This window comes from Schistosoma haematobium, chromosome 1, assembly GCF_000699445.3.
Source record: "Schistosoma haematobium chromosome 1, whole genome shotgun sequence".
Lineage (NCBI taxonomy): Eukaryota > Metazoa > Platyhelminthes > Trematoda > Strigeidida > Schistosomatidae > Schistosoma > Schistosoma haematobium.
Window position 1 is genome coordinate 9,013,961 of NC_067196.1, and position 20,626 is coordinate 9,034,586.

The window sequence follows — 20,626 nt, forward strand, 5'->3', positions numbered from 1 at the left end:
ATTTTGTGCACTCAACAACCGGAGTGCACATAAACAATATTGAAGCTATGTAGTCGGGGCTGAAAGAGTTTTCGAGACTTTATCATGGCTCCAGAGGCCGACTATACTGCAGCCGTATGGATGATTTCCTCTACTGCATGCATTACGATTTTAGAACCTATGAACCTCTTTCTAACCTTGATAAGTTTTTGAACCGCGTATAAGAAGTGTATTCACTTTATTTCCTTGGTTTTGTATAACATATTTTTACTCTATACCGACTGTTTGTTGATTAGCTAGTATTTCTCAAGGTCACGTTAGATTCGTTCAAAGGTTGTCCACAAACTAGACTCTCGCCTATTAGTTTTAATGAATGTAGCTGGAGGTTTACGATCAAGAAACTATTTCTATTTTTAATAGAACATAGGTCATTTTAACTACGCCTGTAGCTCTTCCAGAGTTACTGCCGGTCCCAAGCCCGGGTAAAGGAGGTGGGTTGGGCATGGGGTTAGCGTCCCCATCCCGTAGAAAACTAACTCGCTAAAAAACGCTTACCAGAAAAATTTTTTCAAACCATTTAAACTCTGCCCTGAAAGTTAGAAGGTCTTCATTTAGAAGAATTATGACGCTTCATGGTGAAAGCCGAGTTATTTCAGAAGCCACGAAACCGATGCCCCTTCTAACAACCAGAGCAAAAATTTTTATAGGTACATGGAACGTTCGAACAATGTGGGAAACCGGGAAGACCAGTCAAATAGCAACTGAAATGAGGAGATACAACTTAGCATTACTGGGAATCAGCGAAACCCACTGGACCCAAGCTGGACAGAAAAGGCTAGCTACGGGAGAGATGCTGCTATACTCCGGTCACGAGGAGGACAATGCTCCACACATTCAGGGAGTCGCTCTTATGCTGTCCAAAGTAGCACGAAATGCACTTGTAGGATGGGAATCTCACGGATCCAGAATCATCAAAGCATCATTCAAAACAAAGAAGGAGGGGATCACAATGAATATTATTCAATGTTATGCACCCACCAATGGTCTATTGTACGAGCGGCTGCAGTCAATCATAGAGAAGTGCTCAAGAAAGGACCTCACCATTCTGATGGGAGATCTAAATGCCAAAGTTGTAATAGACAACACCGGGTATGAAGATATCATGGGACGACATGGACTGGGTGAGAGAAACGAAAATGGGGGAAGATTTGCAAATCTGTGTGCATTCAACAAATTAGTCATAGGCGGCACAATATTTCCACACAAACGTATATATAAAGCTACATGGATCTCACCGGACCACACTACAGAGAACCAGATAGATCATATCTGCATCGAGAAAAAATTCCGAAATACAATGGAAGATGTGAGGACCAGGAGAGGAGCTGATACAACTTCAGATCACCACCCAGTTGTAGCCAATTTAAAACTGAAGCTAAAGAAGAACTGGACAACTGGACAAACAGCACTACAAAGGTTCAATACAGCCTTCCTTCGAGATACTAACAAAATCAACGAATTCAAGATAGCTCTCAACAACAGGTTTCAAGCCTTACAGGGTCTACTGAAGGAAGAAGAAACTACTATAGAGGACAACTGGAAAGGTATCAAAGAAGCATTAACCTCAACGTGTCAAGAGGTTCTGCGTCTAAAGAAGCACCATCATAAGTAATTTATCTCTATAGAAACACTGGACAAGATCAAAGAAAGGAAGAACAAGAAGACAGCAATTAACAACAGCCGAACACGAGCAGAGAAAGTCCAAGCACAAGCTGAATACATAGAAGCAAACAAACAAGTGAAGAGGAGCATTAGAGCCGACAAGAAGAAATACGTGGAAGAACTAGCAACGACGGCAGAAAAAGCTGCTAGAGAAGGAAATATGAAACAGCTTTACGATACAACGAAGAAACTATCAGGGAAATACAGTAAACCAGAGAGGCCGGTCAAAGACAAAGAAGGCAAGCCAATCACCGAAATTCAACAACAGCGTAACAGATGGGTAGAATACTTCGAGGAACTCCTGAATAGGCCGGCTCCAATGAATCCGCCGGACATCGAAGCAGCGCACACATAGATCTTCCTATAGATGTCAATCCACCAACTACGGAAGAAATTAGAATGGCCATCAGACAAATCAAGAACGGGAAAGCAGCGGGACCCGACAACATACCAGCTGAAGCACTGAAATCAAACATCGAAGTAACTACAAACATGCTTTACCTTCTATTCAAAAAGATTTGGGAGGAGGAACAAGTGCCGATGGACTGGAAAGAAGGACACCTCGTCAAGATTCTAAAGAAAGGAGATCTGAGCAGATGTGAAAACTACAGAGGCATTACACTACTGTCAATACCAGGCAAAGTCTTCAACAGATTGTTGCTGAACCGGATGAAGGATGCAGTAGACGCCCAACTTCGAGATCAACAAGCTGGATTCCGTAAGGATCGATCGTGCACAGACCAAATTGCAACACTACGGATCATCGTCGAACAATCAGTTGAGTGGAACTCATCACTATACATCAACTTCATTGATTATGAAAAAGCATTTGACAGTGTAGATAGGAGGATGTTATGGAAACTTCTTCGACACTACGGAGTTCCTGAGAAGATTGTCAATATTATCCGGAACTCATACGACGGACTACAGTGCAAAGTAGTGCATGGAGGACAGCTGACAGATGCATTCCAAGTAAGGACCGGAGTCAGACAAGGCTGTCTACTCTCCCCCTTCCTCTTTCTTCTGGTGGCCGACTGGTTTATGGAGACCTCGACATCTGAGGGGAAACACGGAATACAATGGACAGCTCAGAACCAATTAGACGATTTGGACTTCGCAGATGACCTAGCCCTCCTATCGCATACACATGAACAAATGCAGATAAAGACAGCCAGTGTAGCAGCAGTCTCTGCATCAGTAGGCCTCAGCATACACAAAGGGAAAACCAAGGTCCTCAAATTCAAAGCGGAAAACAGCAATCCAATCACACTTGATGGCGAAACTCTGGAAGATGTAGAATCCTTCACATACCTGGGAAGCATCGTCGATGAACAAGGAGGTTCAGATGCAGACGTAAAGGCGAGGGTTGGCAAAGCAAGGGCCACATTCCTATAATTGAAGAACATATGGAACTCAAAACAACTTTCAATCAATATCAAAGTGAGAACCTTAATTACGAATGTCACGGCAGTTCTACTGTACGAAGCTGAAACTTGGGGAACTACTACAGCTATCATCAAAAAGGTGCAAGTATTTATAAATAGCTATCTATGCAAGATACTCAAAATCCATTGGCCGGATACCATCAGCAACACAATTCTGTGGGAGAGAACAAACCAGCTTCCAGCTGAAGAAGAAATTAGGAAAAGACGATGGAAATGGATAGGACATACATTACGCAAATCGTCAAACTGCATCACGAAGCAAGCCCTAACTTGGAATGGTGAAGGGAAGCGGAAAATAGGAAGGCCAATGAACACATTACGTCGGATGATAGAAGCAGATATGGATAAGATGAATAGGAACTGGAAGGAGCTGGAAAGGATTACCCAGGACAGGGTTGGATGGAGAATGTTGGTGAGCGGCCTATGCTCCTTCACGAGGAGTAACAGGCGTAAGTAAGTAATAGGTCACTTTACAGGTTACTCTCATCTGTTCAATGGTCATTCTACGAGTTTTACACATTTCCCCCAACATTTGAATATAATCAAATATATCATTAATTGCTTTTTTGAGTTAATGTGAAATTATAATTCTCAGAAGTATTTTTGTGTATATTATAGTAATTTTAATAGTTGAAATCGTGAGTCAATTAAAGCTAGACCACCATGGAAAACCTGGAAGCACTGGACGGCCGTTTTGTCCCACTGTGGGACTTCTCAGCAGTGCGTATCCTCGATTCTGCTTCCTACGAGATTCAAACCCAGGACATATGTTTAGGATTGCAATTGGTCAGTCTCTTATTGGCATATGTGCATCCTGTACGGAATGCCTTAATATTGCCTTAAATCACATGCATTATAAGGTACACCCATCTGACGTATCCCAAATGGGACAAAACGTGTGTCCTGGCTTCCACTGTTAGCCACCATCCATCTTTGCTTTCAATGTGAATTGTTTAAATAAAATATATAAAGGAATTCTACATTTTCTTGTAATAAGTAATATCTTGACACTGTCTATTATGATGAGAAGAAAGACATAAAAATAGTCATTTTTTCTTTAAATAACCAACAATTACCCTTATCGAGTGGAAAAAAAGAAGAAAAAGCAATAAATAACAAGAAAAGTAGTTTCGATTTTGCTAATAATAATAATAATAACAACCAAAACATTGATGAAACCATCATCGTAATTATTCACACAAGCTCACTGTAAAATAAATAAATAGAAATATATATATGATTAAAAAGTTTTGTTTTTAAGTATGTATATCGAATAAATTTCGTTTAAAAATTCCTATTCTTTTGTTGCTATGTGGGTATGTGTGTTGTCGTTGTTGTTGTTTCTTTTTGTATCAACTTTTGAAGAAAATAAAACAGATTAATTAATCAATCAATCAATCAATCAATCATACAAAGTGAAATGCAAACTTCCTGAAAAATACAAAAAAAAAATCAACACACAGAAACAAAGAAAATATAATTGATTGTTAAAAAAAGTTTTTTCTTCTCGTCTCTAGTGCTTTAACTTTCATTCACTTTGTTTACTTGTTTGTTTGTTTGTAAAAATGTCAGTTACTTTTCCTTTTTAAATCTAATTCATTTTGTAGTTTTAGTTAAGGAGATAATAATTGAACATTGAATGAAAAGATAAAAGCCTATATATATGTATGTATATTAAAAAATATATAACTATCCGAACAATAATAATAATGGTAATAATAATAATAATTAGTAGTAATAATGATAACGAGAATAATCAATATCGATCAGTTCTAGTAATTTGGATATATATATATATGCATGGATACATATAGTGAAAGAAAGAGAGAGAGATTTATCGATTTGGTATTGATCAAAAATTTGAAAAATAATAATTGTCTAAAATAGTAATAGTATTAATAATAATAATAATAATAATAATGATCGTAACGTTAATAATTAACTATAATAATAATAATAACAATTATTATACTAATACATTAGAACTTTAGTTAAATATCTAATGTATCCATAAGATTTATTCAATATATATTTCTTCATCATACAACAATAACCTATATGGTAATGTAATATTTCTAGTGAAATTTTACCGTATACATTTTTTTTTAGAAAAAAAGGTAAATAATACAAGTTGACAACCTCTTGGTGTGTGTGTGTGTGTGAATGTGTGTCGGTTTATGTGGATTTATGTTTCTCATTAAAGAAATGAAAAAAAAGAAGGAGAGTAATTCATTTGTTTTGTGGTTTATTCTTAAAGACAAAATCTGAAAGGAACATTGAATCATAATAATAATGATAATAATAATAATAATAATGATAATAATAATAATAACAATAATAATAATAATAATAGTAACAATAATAATGATAAGAATCCATTATATTTATACTAATCATTTAAATTTTTTTAACGTAATAATGACTCCATTGCACGTCGACATACACTACAACGACTAACATGTTGTAAGATACCTGTCTCTGTTTTATATGTAGTACCAATTGGTTTAATAAATTGTTCATTTTGTCTAATACTAGACATCCAATAAGATCGTCCATCTTGCCAATGAAAACAATTTCCATCATGATTATTACATTCAATAAATGGTAAAGCACGAAAATGTTGTAAACAACTACCAGGTGATTCTAATGGTTGTACACCACCATTTGATGATGATCCAATTGCCTGTAGATGTAAAAAGAAAAACAGAAGAAAAAATAGTGTAATTAAACTAGGTGCTGAAGTTGAATGAGAAATTGTTTTGTGTTTTGTGTGTACAAGAAAAACTGAGAGAGACATACAATGAACTATTACTGTTTAAAACAGTCCCATTTGATAAATTTCGATAATGTAATGAGAAGACGAAGATTATCAGAACTATGTGATGATATATTAGTGCAATACATTTCGAACAATGTGATCACTTAATTATGACCTAATAAGAGCAGAGGATAAACATCCATCATCCTCTATTGCTAAACATATAATTGAAACAGGTCACAAGATTGGTCTAAATTCAGCTTTCGTATTGTTGTATAAAAGTGTAAAAGGGCGTACACTAAAGTTTATTGAAGCCTTAGCCATACGAAAATTCAAACCTCCCTGTGTGTATTCAAAAACAGTTTGTTCCCACCTTAAACCTACCCTGGTAATATTGACTTATTGTCCAGAGTGATTAGGTTTCAAGTTGTGTTCACATTATTATTATTATTATTATTATTATTATTATTATTATTATTATTATTATCCTTGTCTCCTCTTACCCCATTTTCAGTCTAGTTGACCTTTTATTTTTATATATAAATGTTCTGAACAAGTATATGTGTGATCAGATTGTTCGAAATGTATTGCGCTAATATATCACAGTTCTGATAACCTTCGTCTTCTTATTACTATTTAATCAGTATATTTCTGAAAATAAGCAAAAAGTCAATGAACATTCTAAGTGACACTTACATTTGTTTATTGGAAGGTTGAATGCCTGGATTCCTGACACAGAAATGACAACTTACTTGATTTTATTAACCAGCCATATAATTAGATGTTTACACCTCTTCTATAGACTCAAGTTTTGTTTTTCCATCGAGTATGACTTTTCGATTACTGATAGAAACTATAAGAATGTATTCACTATTTGAATAAGATTTATTTATAAGCAAAGATGGATAGTGGCTAGCAGATGCAGGTATATCTAGCTGACGAGTCCCAAATAGGATGAAACGCGCGTCCTGGATTCCACTATTAGCCACTATCCATCTTTGCTTATAAAAACTTATGAATTAAAGCAATATCGAGGCATATGCCAATAACAGACTGATCAATCGCAGTCTTATACCTTGATGGGAAGATACAAGCAAAGCAATACCAAGTGAATTTAAGATTTATTTATGTTTCAAATATCAATAATCCCCATTAATTGAGTAGAGAAATATTCTATTTCATTGAGATCTCGTATATTATTTATTAGTGAACAATATTAAGTGATTATTAGCTTTTCAAATGTTTCGATCGACTAACTACTGCATTGTTGTTGAAGACAATAAGTCAACAACGCAGAATTGTGTTAGTAAAATATTTGGCTATAAAGCGAATTGTTCTCAATATTTTCAATCATAAGTTAATCAATCAATTAGTGAGTGAGTAATTAAATAACTGATAATAATATTTGAGGTTTATAATAGAAACTTAGTTAATTGAAGTTTAAGATTCGACTACTTGGTACCAAATCATTAACAGTGTTTTGTTTATCACTAAGTCAAAGAATTGTGAGTTTATCTCTATGTTGTGTGTATTTACTTTTAAAATGAATTTTAAACTCAGACAAAATGGTTGTGTAACTTCCACTTCAATCCAGGGTTACCAAGGTGACGCAATTATTTGACCATTGTATAATAGCGGAGCCAGTGAGTCAGAACTAAATAGTTAGTTTTTTCTGTCTAAAATTCTTTAAACTATAATGCATATATCTTTAGTAAGGAGTTAAGAATATGCATATCTTTCTAGTCTAAAAAACTAGCTGTTTATCTGTCTATGGTTTCTTTGCAGGTACTGAATGGATAGAAATTTTTTTTTCACTGACTGATCATGCTTGTCTTGCTTCTATAGTGTTTGGTGGCGATCGACTTCTGTTGGTTCAGTTATAATGAAGCGACTATTCCAAGTAACTGGATATGTGGCCCATACTATTTTGATTAAGGGTGATTGGAAAATCCTATGTTTAGGTTTCACTTTATTTGACACTTATCAGTAAACTGTATCTGTAATTTTAAGGAAACCGATGGGCTTCTACGGATTTAAACTCCAAACATCCAGCTTTACAATCTTATGGATTATCATTGAGCTATTGCGGTAACAGTTATGAAGCTGGATGACGTGGACCAGAATGTCATATGGAATATCAGTTACCTGGAGACTGAGCATACACCTAGTTGATAGGTGTCGACTAATAGGAAACCTAGATCCGGGTTTCTTCAACTTGCTACATCAAATTGCCTAATATTATATTCTACGTTAAACTGTTGAATAGCTGTATGTAAGAAGTTTAAAAAAAGTCCACCGAAAGTTCACATTGTTTATAATAAGATTGAAATGAAATAATTACCATTGGAAAACTGAAACCATTCCATGCATTTTCCCAACCAGGTGGACACATTTGACCAATATCATCACGTTGAGAATGAAATGCTACTAACCAAGTTCTAGACTGGCAAACAATACATCTGTAAGAATATGAATAAAACAGAATTTCATAAATTTGATTCCAATGGTAAATTATTTTTATGTATTTAAATAACCGAAATTATAGAATAAGTACTCTTGATTTCGTGTGTTCGAGTTAGTATCTATGATGAGTATACCTTATTATCTGTTTGTATTATTTGTGTCGTGAGCTACATATTCTATTACTATTACCTAATCAAATGAATACAAGTCGAATTGGATGTAGTTAGGATTAAAGAAATAAGCAACAGTATAAACAGTTTAACTTGACAATTATTAAGAGCCTGAAACATTGCACAGGCTCTTTCGTCTTAGTATGTTACTCCTTAGTAGCTCGGACCGGTAACCCAGGATCTCCAAACCTTATGACAAAACATTAAATTCAGACCATTGGGTTCAAATTCCCTGTCGGTGTTATTGGCATGCACTGGTGAGAAGTTTCATACTAGAATGTTTCATGGTTTTAAATGATGCTATAGTTAAAGTAGGTCCATGAAGCAAAGTAACTTCAAATCTCGCAATCTCTGTGAAACTTTGATATTCAAAAAAGATGTAAAGTACCTGTTCGTAATTCAAGTCACAGATTTTCTTTCATTGTAATCTTGTATGCTTCATTTTTTTTTAACTGACTCAGTAACCAAGTTATCTTAAGTGCAGTTTAGTTTTAAATTGATTAACTTATATGAATACCATGAAGTTGATTTCTTAGAAATATGCAATCGAACTTTCACTCAAACTTTGCTGTAGGTTGATTGTATGACAACATATGGCATTAATCGTTCCTTATATAAGTTGAAGATGTCTACATTCTTATCTAGTCTTTCTTTGCCATCGTTATTTATTACCTGAATAATAAGTTCTAGAAGTTAATGTTCTGCATAGAAACTTTCTGATTTTCATTTGTTCACAAGATGCTGTCACTTATTTTACGATAAACTAACCTATTAAACATGTCTTGCAAAAAAATATTGTTCATTGTTCAACTTTATAATGAATATGTTTACAAAAATGATACAGTAATTAAACAAACAAACAAAAAACGAATCATATTGTACCAATTATTTATTACCGTGATTAAGTTGAAATAACTTGGTAACCATTTATTTAGTTAAATAATTATCAACAAGTTAGTAATTTCTTTACACTTATCTGTTTGTGGATTTAGTAATGACTGTCTGAAAAGTTTTGGCATGTAATTTGATCACTAAGCTAAACTAACTTATCTACTCACTAAACTTACTCTATCCTTTCTAAGCAAAGATGGATAATAGCTAGCAGTGGAATTCAGGATGCGCGTTTCGTCCTATTTGGGACTCGTTAACTGGATGTACCTGTATCCCAGAGTTGATGTTCACGTCGAGACTAGAACCCAGTACCGTTCGCTTCAAATACCATCGTATTATCCAGTTGACTGGATTCCACTGCTAGCCACTATCCATATTTGCTTAAAAAGCTGGTAACTTAAGGCTATATCTAGGCAATCCACACGGGATGTACATATACCAAGACGAGAATGATCAATTGAGGTCCTAAATAACAATGGGAAGATACAAGTAAAATAACACCAAATGAATTTCTACTCTATCCTGTTTATGCTCTCATTATATGCCATGGTGGTTTTTGGACATTGCAGATAAATATTGCATGAAGTAACGTAGACTAAATAAAATTTTAGTCGAAAATGGGCGTATTTTAAAGACGAAGAATTTTGAAATGATCAATTTTTTAGAATCAAATAGTAGAACCCAATAATCGACTTGATTTCTATTACCATATGATTTGATGAACGTCAGTAATTACCACATGAATCCTTGATTAAAATTTTGATTTAGTTGAAATGGTTCATGGAATTTTAAATTATGGTACTTCTCATGTTAATCTTTTTAATGTAGTTCATTCATTTACTCGGTTATAAATGAAACAGGATTTGAATCTGCAACATATTAGTTGAAAATCGAGAACTATATGCTTACTAGGGAACAATTTTTAAAAAAATGATTCCAGGAGTTCTAATGAAAATCTATGGTCGATGGAGTTCGACCATCCCGAATGATGATCTTGAGCTCGATTCCTGGTGAACGATCCTGACAAACCTAGTGATTCCTGTTTTTCACTGACTGTCAAAGGCCAGTTCATAATATGAATTATAAAATTCACTAAATTTCCACAGGTCCGTTGTACTAATAAATGTCAAATTTTTTAACCAATAAGTCAGTACTTCGCAAATCAACTAGAGCTTCTGTTTTGATTTACTCAATAGTCATCACCATTCTGAGGTGGTAAATGAGACCTTATGAACAATCTAACAAAAAAATGATGAGAATAGTTTACTGGTAATCAAAATATAATTTAACAATATGAAATAATCATCAGTATGAGGTTGTGGAGATTAGACCACCACTGGTGGTCTAACATCAATCGATTCATGATTTCAACCAGAAACTTAATGGTCTCCACAACCCCTATACTGATAATTAACATGTGCTCACTATTGACTAGCTTCATGAGGAAATTCGCGGAGTTTTAGTGAGAAGCTGTGACCAGTGGAGCTAATCCATGTCAGGTAGAGACAAGTATCTACCTCAGTACAATGGAAGATGGTCGAGCAATTTTGTGGATTGGTTGAATTTAGACATTAACATCGTTGGATGTCGACTCAGTGGCCTAGAGTTTAAGCGTTTGTATGAGAGACCGTAGGTCCTGGGTTCAAATCCCACGAGCGGGATCGTGGGTGAACACTGCCAAGGAGTCCCCTAATAGGTGGTGGTCTAACATCAATCGATTCATGAAGCCATTCAACAAAAGAATTAGTTCAAATAATGAATTACCTAGAAATATATGGTTTAATATTTTCAACACGGGCTGGAGAAAGCATATATTGTTCTAATGTTGATAACCAATATGAACGTCCATTTCTCATATTCACTTGACAATGACCGTTTACTTTAGCAAAACAATTTGCAAATGGCATTATGCTGAATTTTCTAAGACATGAACCAGGTGTTCCTGAAAAATGAAAAAAAAATTCTATCAGCTTTCGCTAATAAGTAAAAATTAGTAACTAGTGATGAAACTTAAAAAAAATTTGTCAGTTCAGGGGGTGTGGAGATTGTTAAGTTTTGATTGAGATCATAAATTGATTGATGTTAGACCACCATTGAAAACCTGGAAGCAATGGACGGCCCTGGGTTCGAATCCCGCGAGCGGGGTCGTGAATGCGCACTGCTGAGGAGTTCCACAATAGGACGAAACGGCCGTTCAGTGCTTCCAGGTTTTCAGTGGTGGTCTAACATCAATCGGTTCATGATCTCAATCTAGAAAATGTGTATCTGATTCACAAATGTTTACTGAATCAAAATATTGAAAAAGTTAAAATGGATTTACAGTGTAAGTGTTAGAATATGTGATTTAACCTGATTCTGAGGTTTATCAATGTTTCAGTGAACACGAAACTAAAACATCATAAAGAAGCTATTTCACTTACAGATTAGATACTGAAAATTAAAAAAATTCATGTTAGCAAATTATACTAATTGGATTCACTACTGAATACCCTAATTTTGATCACATTTTTGTCTTTCATATAAAATACTAGTGGTAAATTTGGAGCAAACTAACTGATTAGAGTTGATTTCTTCACATTAAAGAAGATCACATTACTCAAAAGAATTAGAAGCTACCACCAGATGGTGAAATTTAACAGATTCTTGGTATATTTCTTCAATAGCTAAGTGAATACTGGGTTCGAGTCCCGGAGTGAACTTCAACTATGGGATGCAGGTACATCCAGCTGAAGAGTCCCAAATAGGACGAAATGCGCTTTCGTATGCTACTGCTACCGATCTTTGTTTATAAATCTCTTTTAATCTTATTAATCTAAAGATGTATTGATAAATGAAATAATTGCTCTAATCTTTCAAATAATTTACATGTGATTAACCAATTAACCATATAGAATTACATTTATAAGGTATAATTAAGAATATAGTAATTAATATCTTGTTAATTTGATTAGTCAAAAGGAAATGTGGTTGAATTATCCCTAATAATGTTCACAAAAAGTTATAAATGATCATGATAGTCTGAAGAGTAACTGTCCACCAAACAAATCAAGGTACAATTTATGTATTGCAACTCCTTTGCCGATTGATACCTAAAGAAGAGTCTTGAATAACTCACATCAATTTATTATTATTTTATCCAAGATATTAAGAATGTAATTAAAATCTTACCTAAATCCATTGTTGTTGAATCATCATCACCTTGAAGTGTAACAAGACTGTAGCCAGTATAAACTGGTGTTGTATAAATTGGACAACTAGGCGGTTGGGAATCCTGAGAATGTACAGTGAAAAGAAATCCACTATCATCTAGCCCGATTGTTCCATTTCTTCCAGCTGGTCCACGTTGACCTTTTTCACCAATAAAACCTTTCATTCCTCTGTAACCAGGATCACCACGTGGACCTTGATCGCCTATAGGACCTCTAGGACCAGGAATTGGGTTAGGCAATCCTTTAATGCCTTTTTCTCCTGGATCACCTTGTTTGCCACGTTGTCCTGAAAAGAGAAAAAATTTATTAATAATAGTGAAGAAAGATTAACATTTTTCTTCCCGTATGCACAAACCAAAACAATAGGAGTAACTTGTCATCAGAATGATAAGACTATGGTAGGATTCCAGCATCCCCAAAATGGATATCCTTGTAGCTATAAATACTGATATAAAAATTATAAGTTGTCCGTTTAGGTTAATGAGTTTGTTGGACCTCATGAGTCACTAGTTTTTCTATGTCTTTTGGATATTTGTAGCATGGAAATGATCTACTTACAATCATTAATAAGACTAGTTATTATTCTACATATGGACACATTAATTAAGTTAAAACCTACCTGAGCCACATACATCATTAGATTCATTAATATGATAGTCTCATACACGCTCCACTTTATACAATAATTTTTAGTTTAACGAATTGTTAACAGGCTGAAAAGGAATTCACTATTATTTTTATACTTTAGTATTCTTTGTTGACTGAAATCCAAACATGTACCGATGAAACAATCGTCAATTAACGGTGTTGTCCTAGTATCTGACTTCGTATCAGTTCACTTTCATGACTCTATCTGGAATTAAACACAAGACCTTCAGGTTTCAGGGAAGGCAATATTGCGAATCTGTCGAAGTTAAACTATAAATCACTAGATGCAGACTCAGTAGTTTAAAGTTCAGACACTTATCGTGAGACTTGAAGGTATAGGTTTGATCTCTGATGAGGTCGCCGATGAGAACGGTCGACAAAGCCTATACTGAGCCGAACTAACTTACTAGTGTTTCTTATTTTTCACCCTTTTTTTCTAACAAAGGTCAGTCTGTGGTGTGAGTTAAAAAATGAACCAAATCTCTTGAATTAAAGGAACGTGGAAAGATTAACATCGGATATAAAAATGAATTTACATGCATTAATTATAATGCATATTTTATAAACTAAATAGGGAAGATTCTTTCGTATAATGCACAAAGGAATATGGGAAATTGTGATGAACTCTAGTCACAATATTCTAATATTCTTAACTATGTTGTAAAATGAAATAACAAAGATATAAAAATTCATTTTTGTATTGTTTGTTTGAATCTTCCCATTGGTGTTTAGGACTGCAATTGGTCAGTCTCTTATTAGCCTATGTGCATCCTGGTATTTGAAGTGAACGGTACTGGGTTCGAGTCTGGGAGTGAACATCAACTCTAGGATGCAGATACATCCAGCTGACGAGCCCCGAATGGGATGAAATGTGCATCCTGGGTTTCACTACCAGCCACCATCCATCTTTGCTTGTAAATATAAACAATGTGATATAGATGTTACTGTCATACTGTTATGTATTATTTCCTTCCAGACTAAAATCATAACGTACAGGCGATTCATCTCTGATTGTTAGTGTTTAATTTTATTTGGATTTTAAGTAATGATATTGTTACAATACTATTGTCGATGATATTACGTATACCATTGAATTTCAGTGTAATTCCACGATTATTATATATATATATATATATATATATATATATATATATAGCACCTGGAAACAACTGGAAATGATTGCCCAAGACAGATTTAGATGGAGAATGCTGGTGAGCGGCCTGTGCTCCCCCATGAAGGGTGACAGGCGTAAGTAAGTAACTAATAGTTACTCAAACGGACCTTCGTGATGTTTTTCGAATTTCAATAACATAACAATAATTTACATCAACTACAGACTGTTCTATGATGTAAGTGGTAAAATATCTGATAAACATTGATAATCTGTATAGAAAACCTACTAGAAATGTGATTGTTGTAATCATTTACGTGTGCAAAAAATAAGAGGAAACTTAGTATTTAAAATTGTGTCCATAAACATTTCAATGTTTAAAAGTCAATTGTATCAATGTTTTCTACGGTAAATTTATTTCGTTTTCTTCAGGGAAATATTCCAAATTAAAATGATCAAATATATCTAAAGTAATTAGTTCTATTTGATAAATTTCGATAGGGTAATAAGAAGACGAAGATTATTAGAACATTTCGAACAATCTGATCACACACATAATGTACTTGTTAAGAACATTTATACAGAAAAATAAATGGTCAACTAGACTAGAAATGAGGTGGGAGGTAAGAGGATGATAAGGATAATAAAGAAATAATGTGAAAACAATTTGTAATCTCATCATTCTGGATAATAAGCTAACATTACCAGGGTAGGTTTAAGGTGAGAACAAATTGTTTTCGATGAATACACAGAAGGGGTTTGAACATGTACCCAAATGACTATAGAAATAAATAGAATCAAATGATCCAATAAGAGTAGAGGATAAACATCCATCATCCTCTATTGCCAATACACATAATTGACATAGGTCACTAGATTCATCTCAACTCGGCTTTTGTGGTGTTGTACAAAAGTGCAAAAGGGCATATACTAAGGTTTATTAAATCTTTAACCTTGTGCTAATATATCACATAGTTCTGATAATCTTCGTCTTCTTAATACATTATCGAAATATATCTGAGAACAAAAATATTCTTCAATCAATGTACTCATGAATTCAACTGTGAAAGGCACTACAATCATCATACATCCTCATTCAATAATTGTTCAGTCATATGTAAAAACCATCTGATTTTGTTATTATTTTGAAATTTCATTGTATTATACATTCAAGATATATGGTATGTAAAGTAACATTTGAAGGATATAGCTTATTAAGTTTAATTCATCTCATGAAAGGTTTATACGATAACAATATATCTATGTTTTAGATCACCACTTCACACTAATCTTGCGAGAAAAATACCTCTCCAGACTTAAAACAGAATATCTACATTTAAAATTAATGTTTAAATAAAGTGAAAAGTAGTCATGGTTACTTTTAACGTGTATTGATCACTGTTTCTAAGTTTAAAATAACCAGATTTGATACGTAATTCAAAATTTACCTGGCAATCCTGGAATACCAGGTTCACCTGTTGCTCCAGGTGAGCCTGGATCACCACGAACACCTTTTTGTGCACGATCTGACCGGCCTGGGAAACCCTTGACACCCATTTGGCCAGGAGTACCAGGAGGACCTGAGTAAAATTGAAAAAAATAAATCAAAGAATACTAAGTATAGAAAAAATTACAATCACGGAAATATTCACTTAAATTTTCTTCAGTTTAGGGTCAACTTTCAATTAAAATTTATACGTTCTTTTAGTATCCCTGAGGGTATGATTTTATTTTCACATATGATAGGATTCATTTAACAAAGTTAACTTTTATTCATAGAATGGAGTTATAGGCTAACTTACCCTGAGACCCCATAGCACCTTTTATTCCTGGGAAACCAGGATTGCCAGGCAAACCACGAAGCCCCTTCATTCCTGGAGGCCCATCGTTGCCAGGGCGCCCAGGGTTCCCGCGAAAACCATCTCTTCCAGGTGCTCCATCCTGACCAGGAGTTCCGGGAAAACCACGACTACCGGGGTCCCCTTGTGTACCGCGAAATCCCGGGTCCCCAACTGGTCCCGGCTGCCCTTTCACTCCACTAGGTCCGGGAAACCCAGGATCACCGAATGAACCTTCAAGGAAAAAAGGAAATAATAAATTATTTTAAGATTTAATAATCATTAGCTAATATGAACATTAGTAATATCATAAATACCCAGAGAAATGAATGGTAAAGATTCTTTGATAGGAATAAAAGTCTACAGGTTAGTACAATCACTCAGATCTGTTAGTATTAGATTTGAGGTCAATATTACTGATAATACAGCGTCTACAGAGATTAATAGGCCCAATAATTGATGCTACAAATCTTAGAATACACTTCCATAGACACTATTCTGGTTCTAGATGATGAGTAAGCTACCACAACGGATCAATTTAATATAGATTGAAAATTTCAATTGCTATAGAGAACTCAGGTATGAAGATAGTTCAAAGAGATTATTTCTTCATCACATTCGATAGTACTTTTTATTTCAAAACAATGTAGATAGATTATGTTCAAATATTTTATAACATGTAACAGTCTGAAGCTAGTGTTTTGTAATAGTTATAATTCATTATGTTAAAATACTAGCAAACATTTAAAATTTAGAAGGTTTGTATTGTACGGTTGTTAATAATCGGGACTGCATATGATCCGTATGTGTTAGAATACAAAAATCCTAAACGGATATCTAGATATTGCTCGCTTTCGGATTGTGGCTAGCTATACAATCTATCTGGAACTCATAAGATAGATGCACATGCAGCTCAATGTTGATCTTCATACTGAGATTCGAACCCAGCAATTTTGACGATTATATAACCGACATATGAAAAGAAGCTTCTTGGTTGTTATCTATGATATGATTCAGATTTTCGATACGATTGTAGTTGAAAAAATGAGAAGCGTTGAGTCAAGTAATTCATCATTCAATTCAGATATTAGTTACACTTAGATAAAATACCTATTTGTCGGTTAATTAATAAGAGAATCAATGGTCATACTAGATATTAAGAAAGACTGGTGCGAATAGTTTTTCAACTGGCCACCAAAGGTTTTCCAAGACGATCAGCCATAACGTTACATTCTACAACGGAATCGGGGAATTGAAAAAAGGAACCAGTAAAACTTCATTTTTGTCTCATCTTCTCTGAGATTATTAAATAGATTTGTGTTACAAACATTCTGCATTACATAGTGGTATTTCAAATAAATCAAACGTGATTTGCTACGTTGAAAACAATATGATCTAAAACGTACCTTGTAATCCATCAAGGCCTACTGGACCCATATCACCCTTTGATCCAGGAAGTGGTTCTGGCGTCAGACCACGCACACCTTTCGGACCTCGTTGCCCAGGTAGACCTAGACATGTAAAACGGATGTTAATGTAAGTACCATTTATAAAAAAAAATTAAAACAACAATTATTTGGTTCCGTCAATTAATTCATTTACATACCTCTGTTGCCTTTTTCGCCATCTGGTCCTGGTAGGCCAGCTCCACCTGGTTGTCCTCGTCTACCTGGTTGTCCAATAGGACAGGATGGTGTTAAACCTTGATCTCCTTTTTCTCCAAAACTACCTTTTTGACCAAATGGACCTTGGAAACCAGGGCGGCCAAACTCACCACGATCACCCACTTCCCCTGGTTGTCCAAACCGACTTGGTAAACCAGGATCTCCTGGCAGTCCCTTGAAACCAGGATTTCCAGGAATCCCACGTGGTCCAGGCAGTCCTTCATCTCCAGGCAAACCTGGTGCTCCTAAACACAAGTCAATATGAGAAGAGTATATTAAAAACTCCAGATAATCTTCATTATGGTATCACAGTTATCAATTTTAAAGTTTATGTTTAACTGACAAATAAATTTTTATTATCAGAATGGGTTTTGTGGAGATTTTTAGAAATTTCAATGATTGAAATCATGAGTCAATTGAAGCTAGACCACCATGGGAAACCTGGAAATTTCTAAAAATCTCCACACAACACATTCTGATAATAATAATCACCTACTCACTAGTGACTGACTTCAGGAGATACTCCTGGAGTTCTAGTGAGAAGCCGTTACCAGTGGAGTTCAACCAGGTCTGTTGTGAGATATCAACTCACTGAAGACAATGGTGTACGGTGGCGCAACTTCGTGGGATGGTTGAAGTTAGACATTAACACCGTCGGATGCCGACCGGCTCAGTGGTCTAGCTGGTTAAGTGCTTGGCGCGAGACTGATAGGTCCTGGGTTCGAATCTCGTGGTGTGCGAAATCGTGGATGCGCACTGCTGGGGAGTCCCATCTAGGATGAAACGGCCGTTTAGTGCTTACAGGTTTCCCATGATGTTCTAGCTTCAACTGACTCATGATTTCAACCAGTGAAATAAATTTTTAACATATAAAAGCCGACTGATAACTTAGATTCAGTATTTGCTTTTAATAAGCACATAACCTTTAATCAAAGATAAGATGTAGTAGTATGCTAATTACTTCAAGAGGTAATGAGTAATACTAATCCATAAACACTCTTAGAATTAAGAAAATTATTTTCTCATGACTTTATAACAGGTATTTTCACATTTCTTTGATTTCTTACACAGGTCAACATACGTACATAACTCATGTAGATTTACCTTTGCAAATTGTATTTAGAATGAAAATGTAATCTTTTGTAAATGAATCATCAACTATATAAACTGACTTATATTTTATGATAGGGTTGCCTGAAAAATACCAGTGTTATTCTTACTATTTTAAATGATTACTTTTGAGCATCAATTAATGTTCTAATCCTAATGTGCATTGAAAGAATAACTGACCTCTCTCTCTCTCCTACACAATTTCTGCAGCAATTTGAATGACTCTGCCTGTCTCCTACATTTTAAGAGCATTCCATACACCTAAATTAATGGTTACTCTGGTTCTCAGAAGGGGCAACAGACTCGTGACTTCCGAACGAATTCGGCTTTCACCATGAGGCGTCATAACTCTTCTAAATGAACACCTTCTTACTCACGGAGCAGAGTTGAAATGGTTTGAATAATTTTTTTGGTTAGCGTTTTATTAGTGAGTTAGTTTTGTACGGGATGTGGTTGCTAACCCTATACCCAACCGTCCTTCTTTAACCGGGCTTGGGACCGGCAGTAGCCCCAGGAGGGGCTCCAGGCGGACTCTATTTACTTCTGTTTATGAAATAATTCCAATGTTACTTTTTCTAAGATTATGTTTTTACGCAATGATGTTTTCTCATTTATTTTCATCGAGATTTAACATCTCTCTTGTAATGTCCAATCATCTTGAATCATACTCGCAGGTGAATTGTGTATGACCCATCCAGTTAATATAATCTCATTAATTTCATTCCCCTATTGACAATATCACTTTGGTTGTGTTCACTCTCAACTTGAAATATAACAATATCATGAGAAATCCCTTTTGTCCTTATTAAATTTTGAATGATTTACTATAATTGCTTTTAAAGGAGCATATTACAAGAGAATATCGAGATTTCCAGTGCTTCATATTACCTATAGCATTAATTTTGATATTGAGTTTTTATTACAAGATCTCTATCTACATATATGTCATCGTTAAGGTGTTGTCATCATTTTTACTAATAAGCTAACATTCAATAACTATGGAAAATAGGAGAAGGAAAATAATAAACGGTATAAAATAACAATTGACTCACCAGAAAAGCCTTTATCACCGATTAAACCCGGCAAACCATACGATCCAGGGATTCCAGTAAGACCTTTTCTTCCTTGTCGACCATCCAGCATTTGTGCAGTTGGTCCAGGATCACCGATCAAACCGCTCTCACCTTTTTCTCCATCATCTCCTCGAAAACCTGGGGAGCCACTTCGTCCTTTGCTTCCTGAACCTCCAGGAATGCCATCTCTTCCAGGGAATCCAGGAGGACCAATATCACCCTGTTAAAATTGTTAAACTATATGATAAAGTTGTAATCATGATGATTTAAACAAAAAGATATTATAGAGAAAAATCTTCAAAACTGAACAGCCATTTATTGTTGATAAGAAATGATAATGAAATTGAATGTTTGTAAATGGTTCCATACAAATTAAAATGCCCCCAAATGACCTGGTATGGCCGAGAGTGGGGTGGGCCCGCCCCCCCTCTCCAAATGCTCACACACGGCCACGCGTATACAGCCTCTGCTAGGAAAGTCCTACTCACTGCCTTCTCTCACCAGGAGTGTTGTTTATGAAAATGAGAAGACGAAAAGCGAATGTC

General features: G+C 35.0%; 1 protein-coding gene across 1 annotated transcript in view; it reads right to left on the bottom strand.

Annotated features, from left to right (window-relative positions):
* Window positions 1-4,962: 4,962 nt before the first annotated feature.
* COL4A1_1 (collagen, type IV, alpha) overlaps window positions 4,963-20,626 on the bottom strand; it is a 74,668-nt gene continuing 59,004 nt past the window's right edge. The window contains exons 26-34 of the mRNA XM_051208504.1: window positions 20,061-20,301; window positions 17,841-18,143; window positions 17,641-17,745; window positions 16,199-16,468; window positions 15,845-15,976; window positions 12,597-12,923; window positions 11,193-11,370; window positions 8,246-8,363; window positions 4,963-5,829 (exon numbers count right to left, since the gene is read on the bottom strand). Coding sequence (XP_051073065.1) covers window positions 5,554-5,829; window positions 8,246-8,363; window positions 11,193-11,370; window positions 12,597-12,923; window positions 15,845-15,976; window positions 16,199-16,468; window positions 17,641-17,745; window positions 17,841-18,143; window positions 20,061-20,301 — 1,950 coding nt within the window. The 3' untranslated portion in view covers window positions 4,963-5,553. The remainder of the gene's footprint in view (window positions 5,830-8,245; window positions 8,364-11,192; window positions 11,371-12,596; window positions 12,924-15,844; window positions 15,977-16,198; window positions 16,469-17,640; window positions 17,746-17,840; window positions 18,144-20,060; window positions 20,302-20,626) is intronic.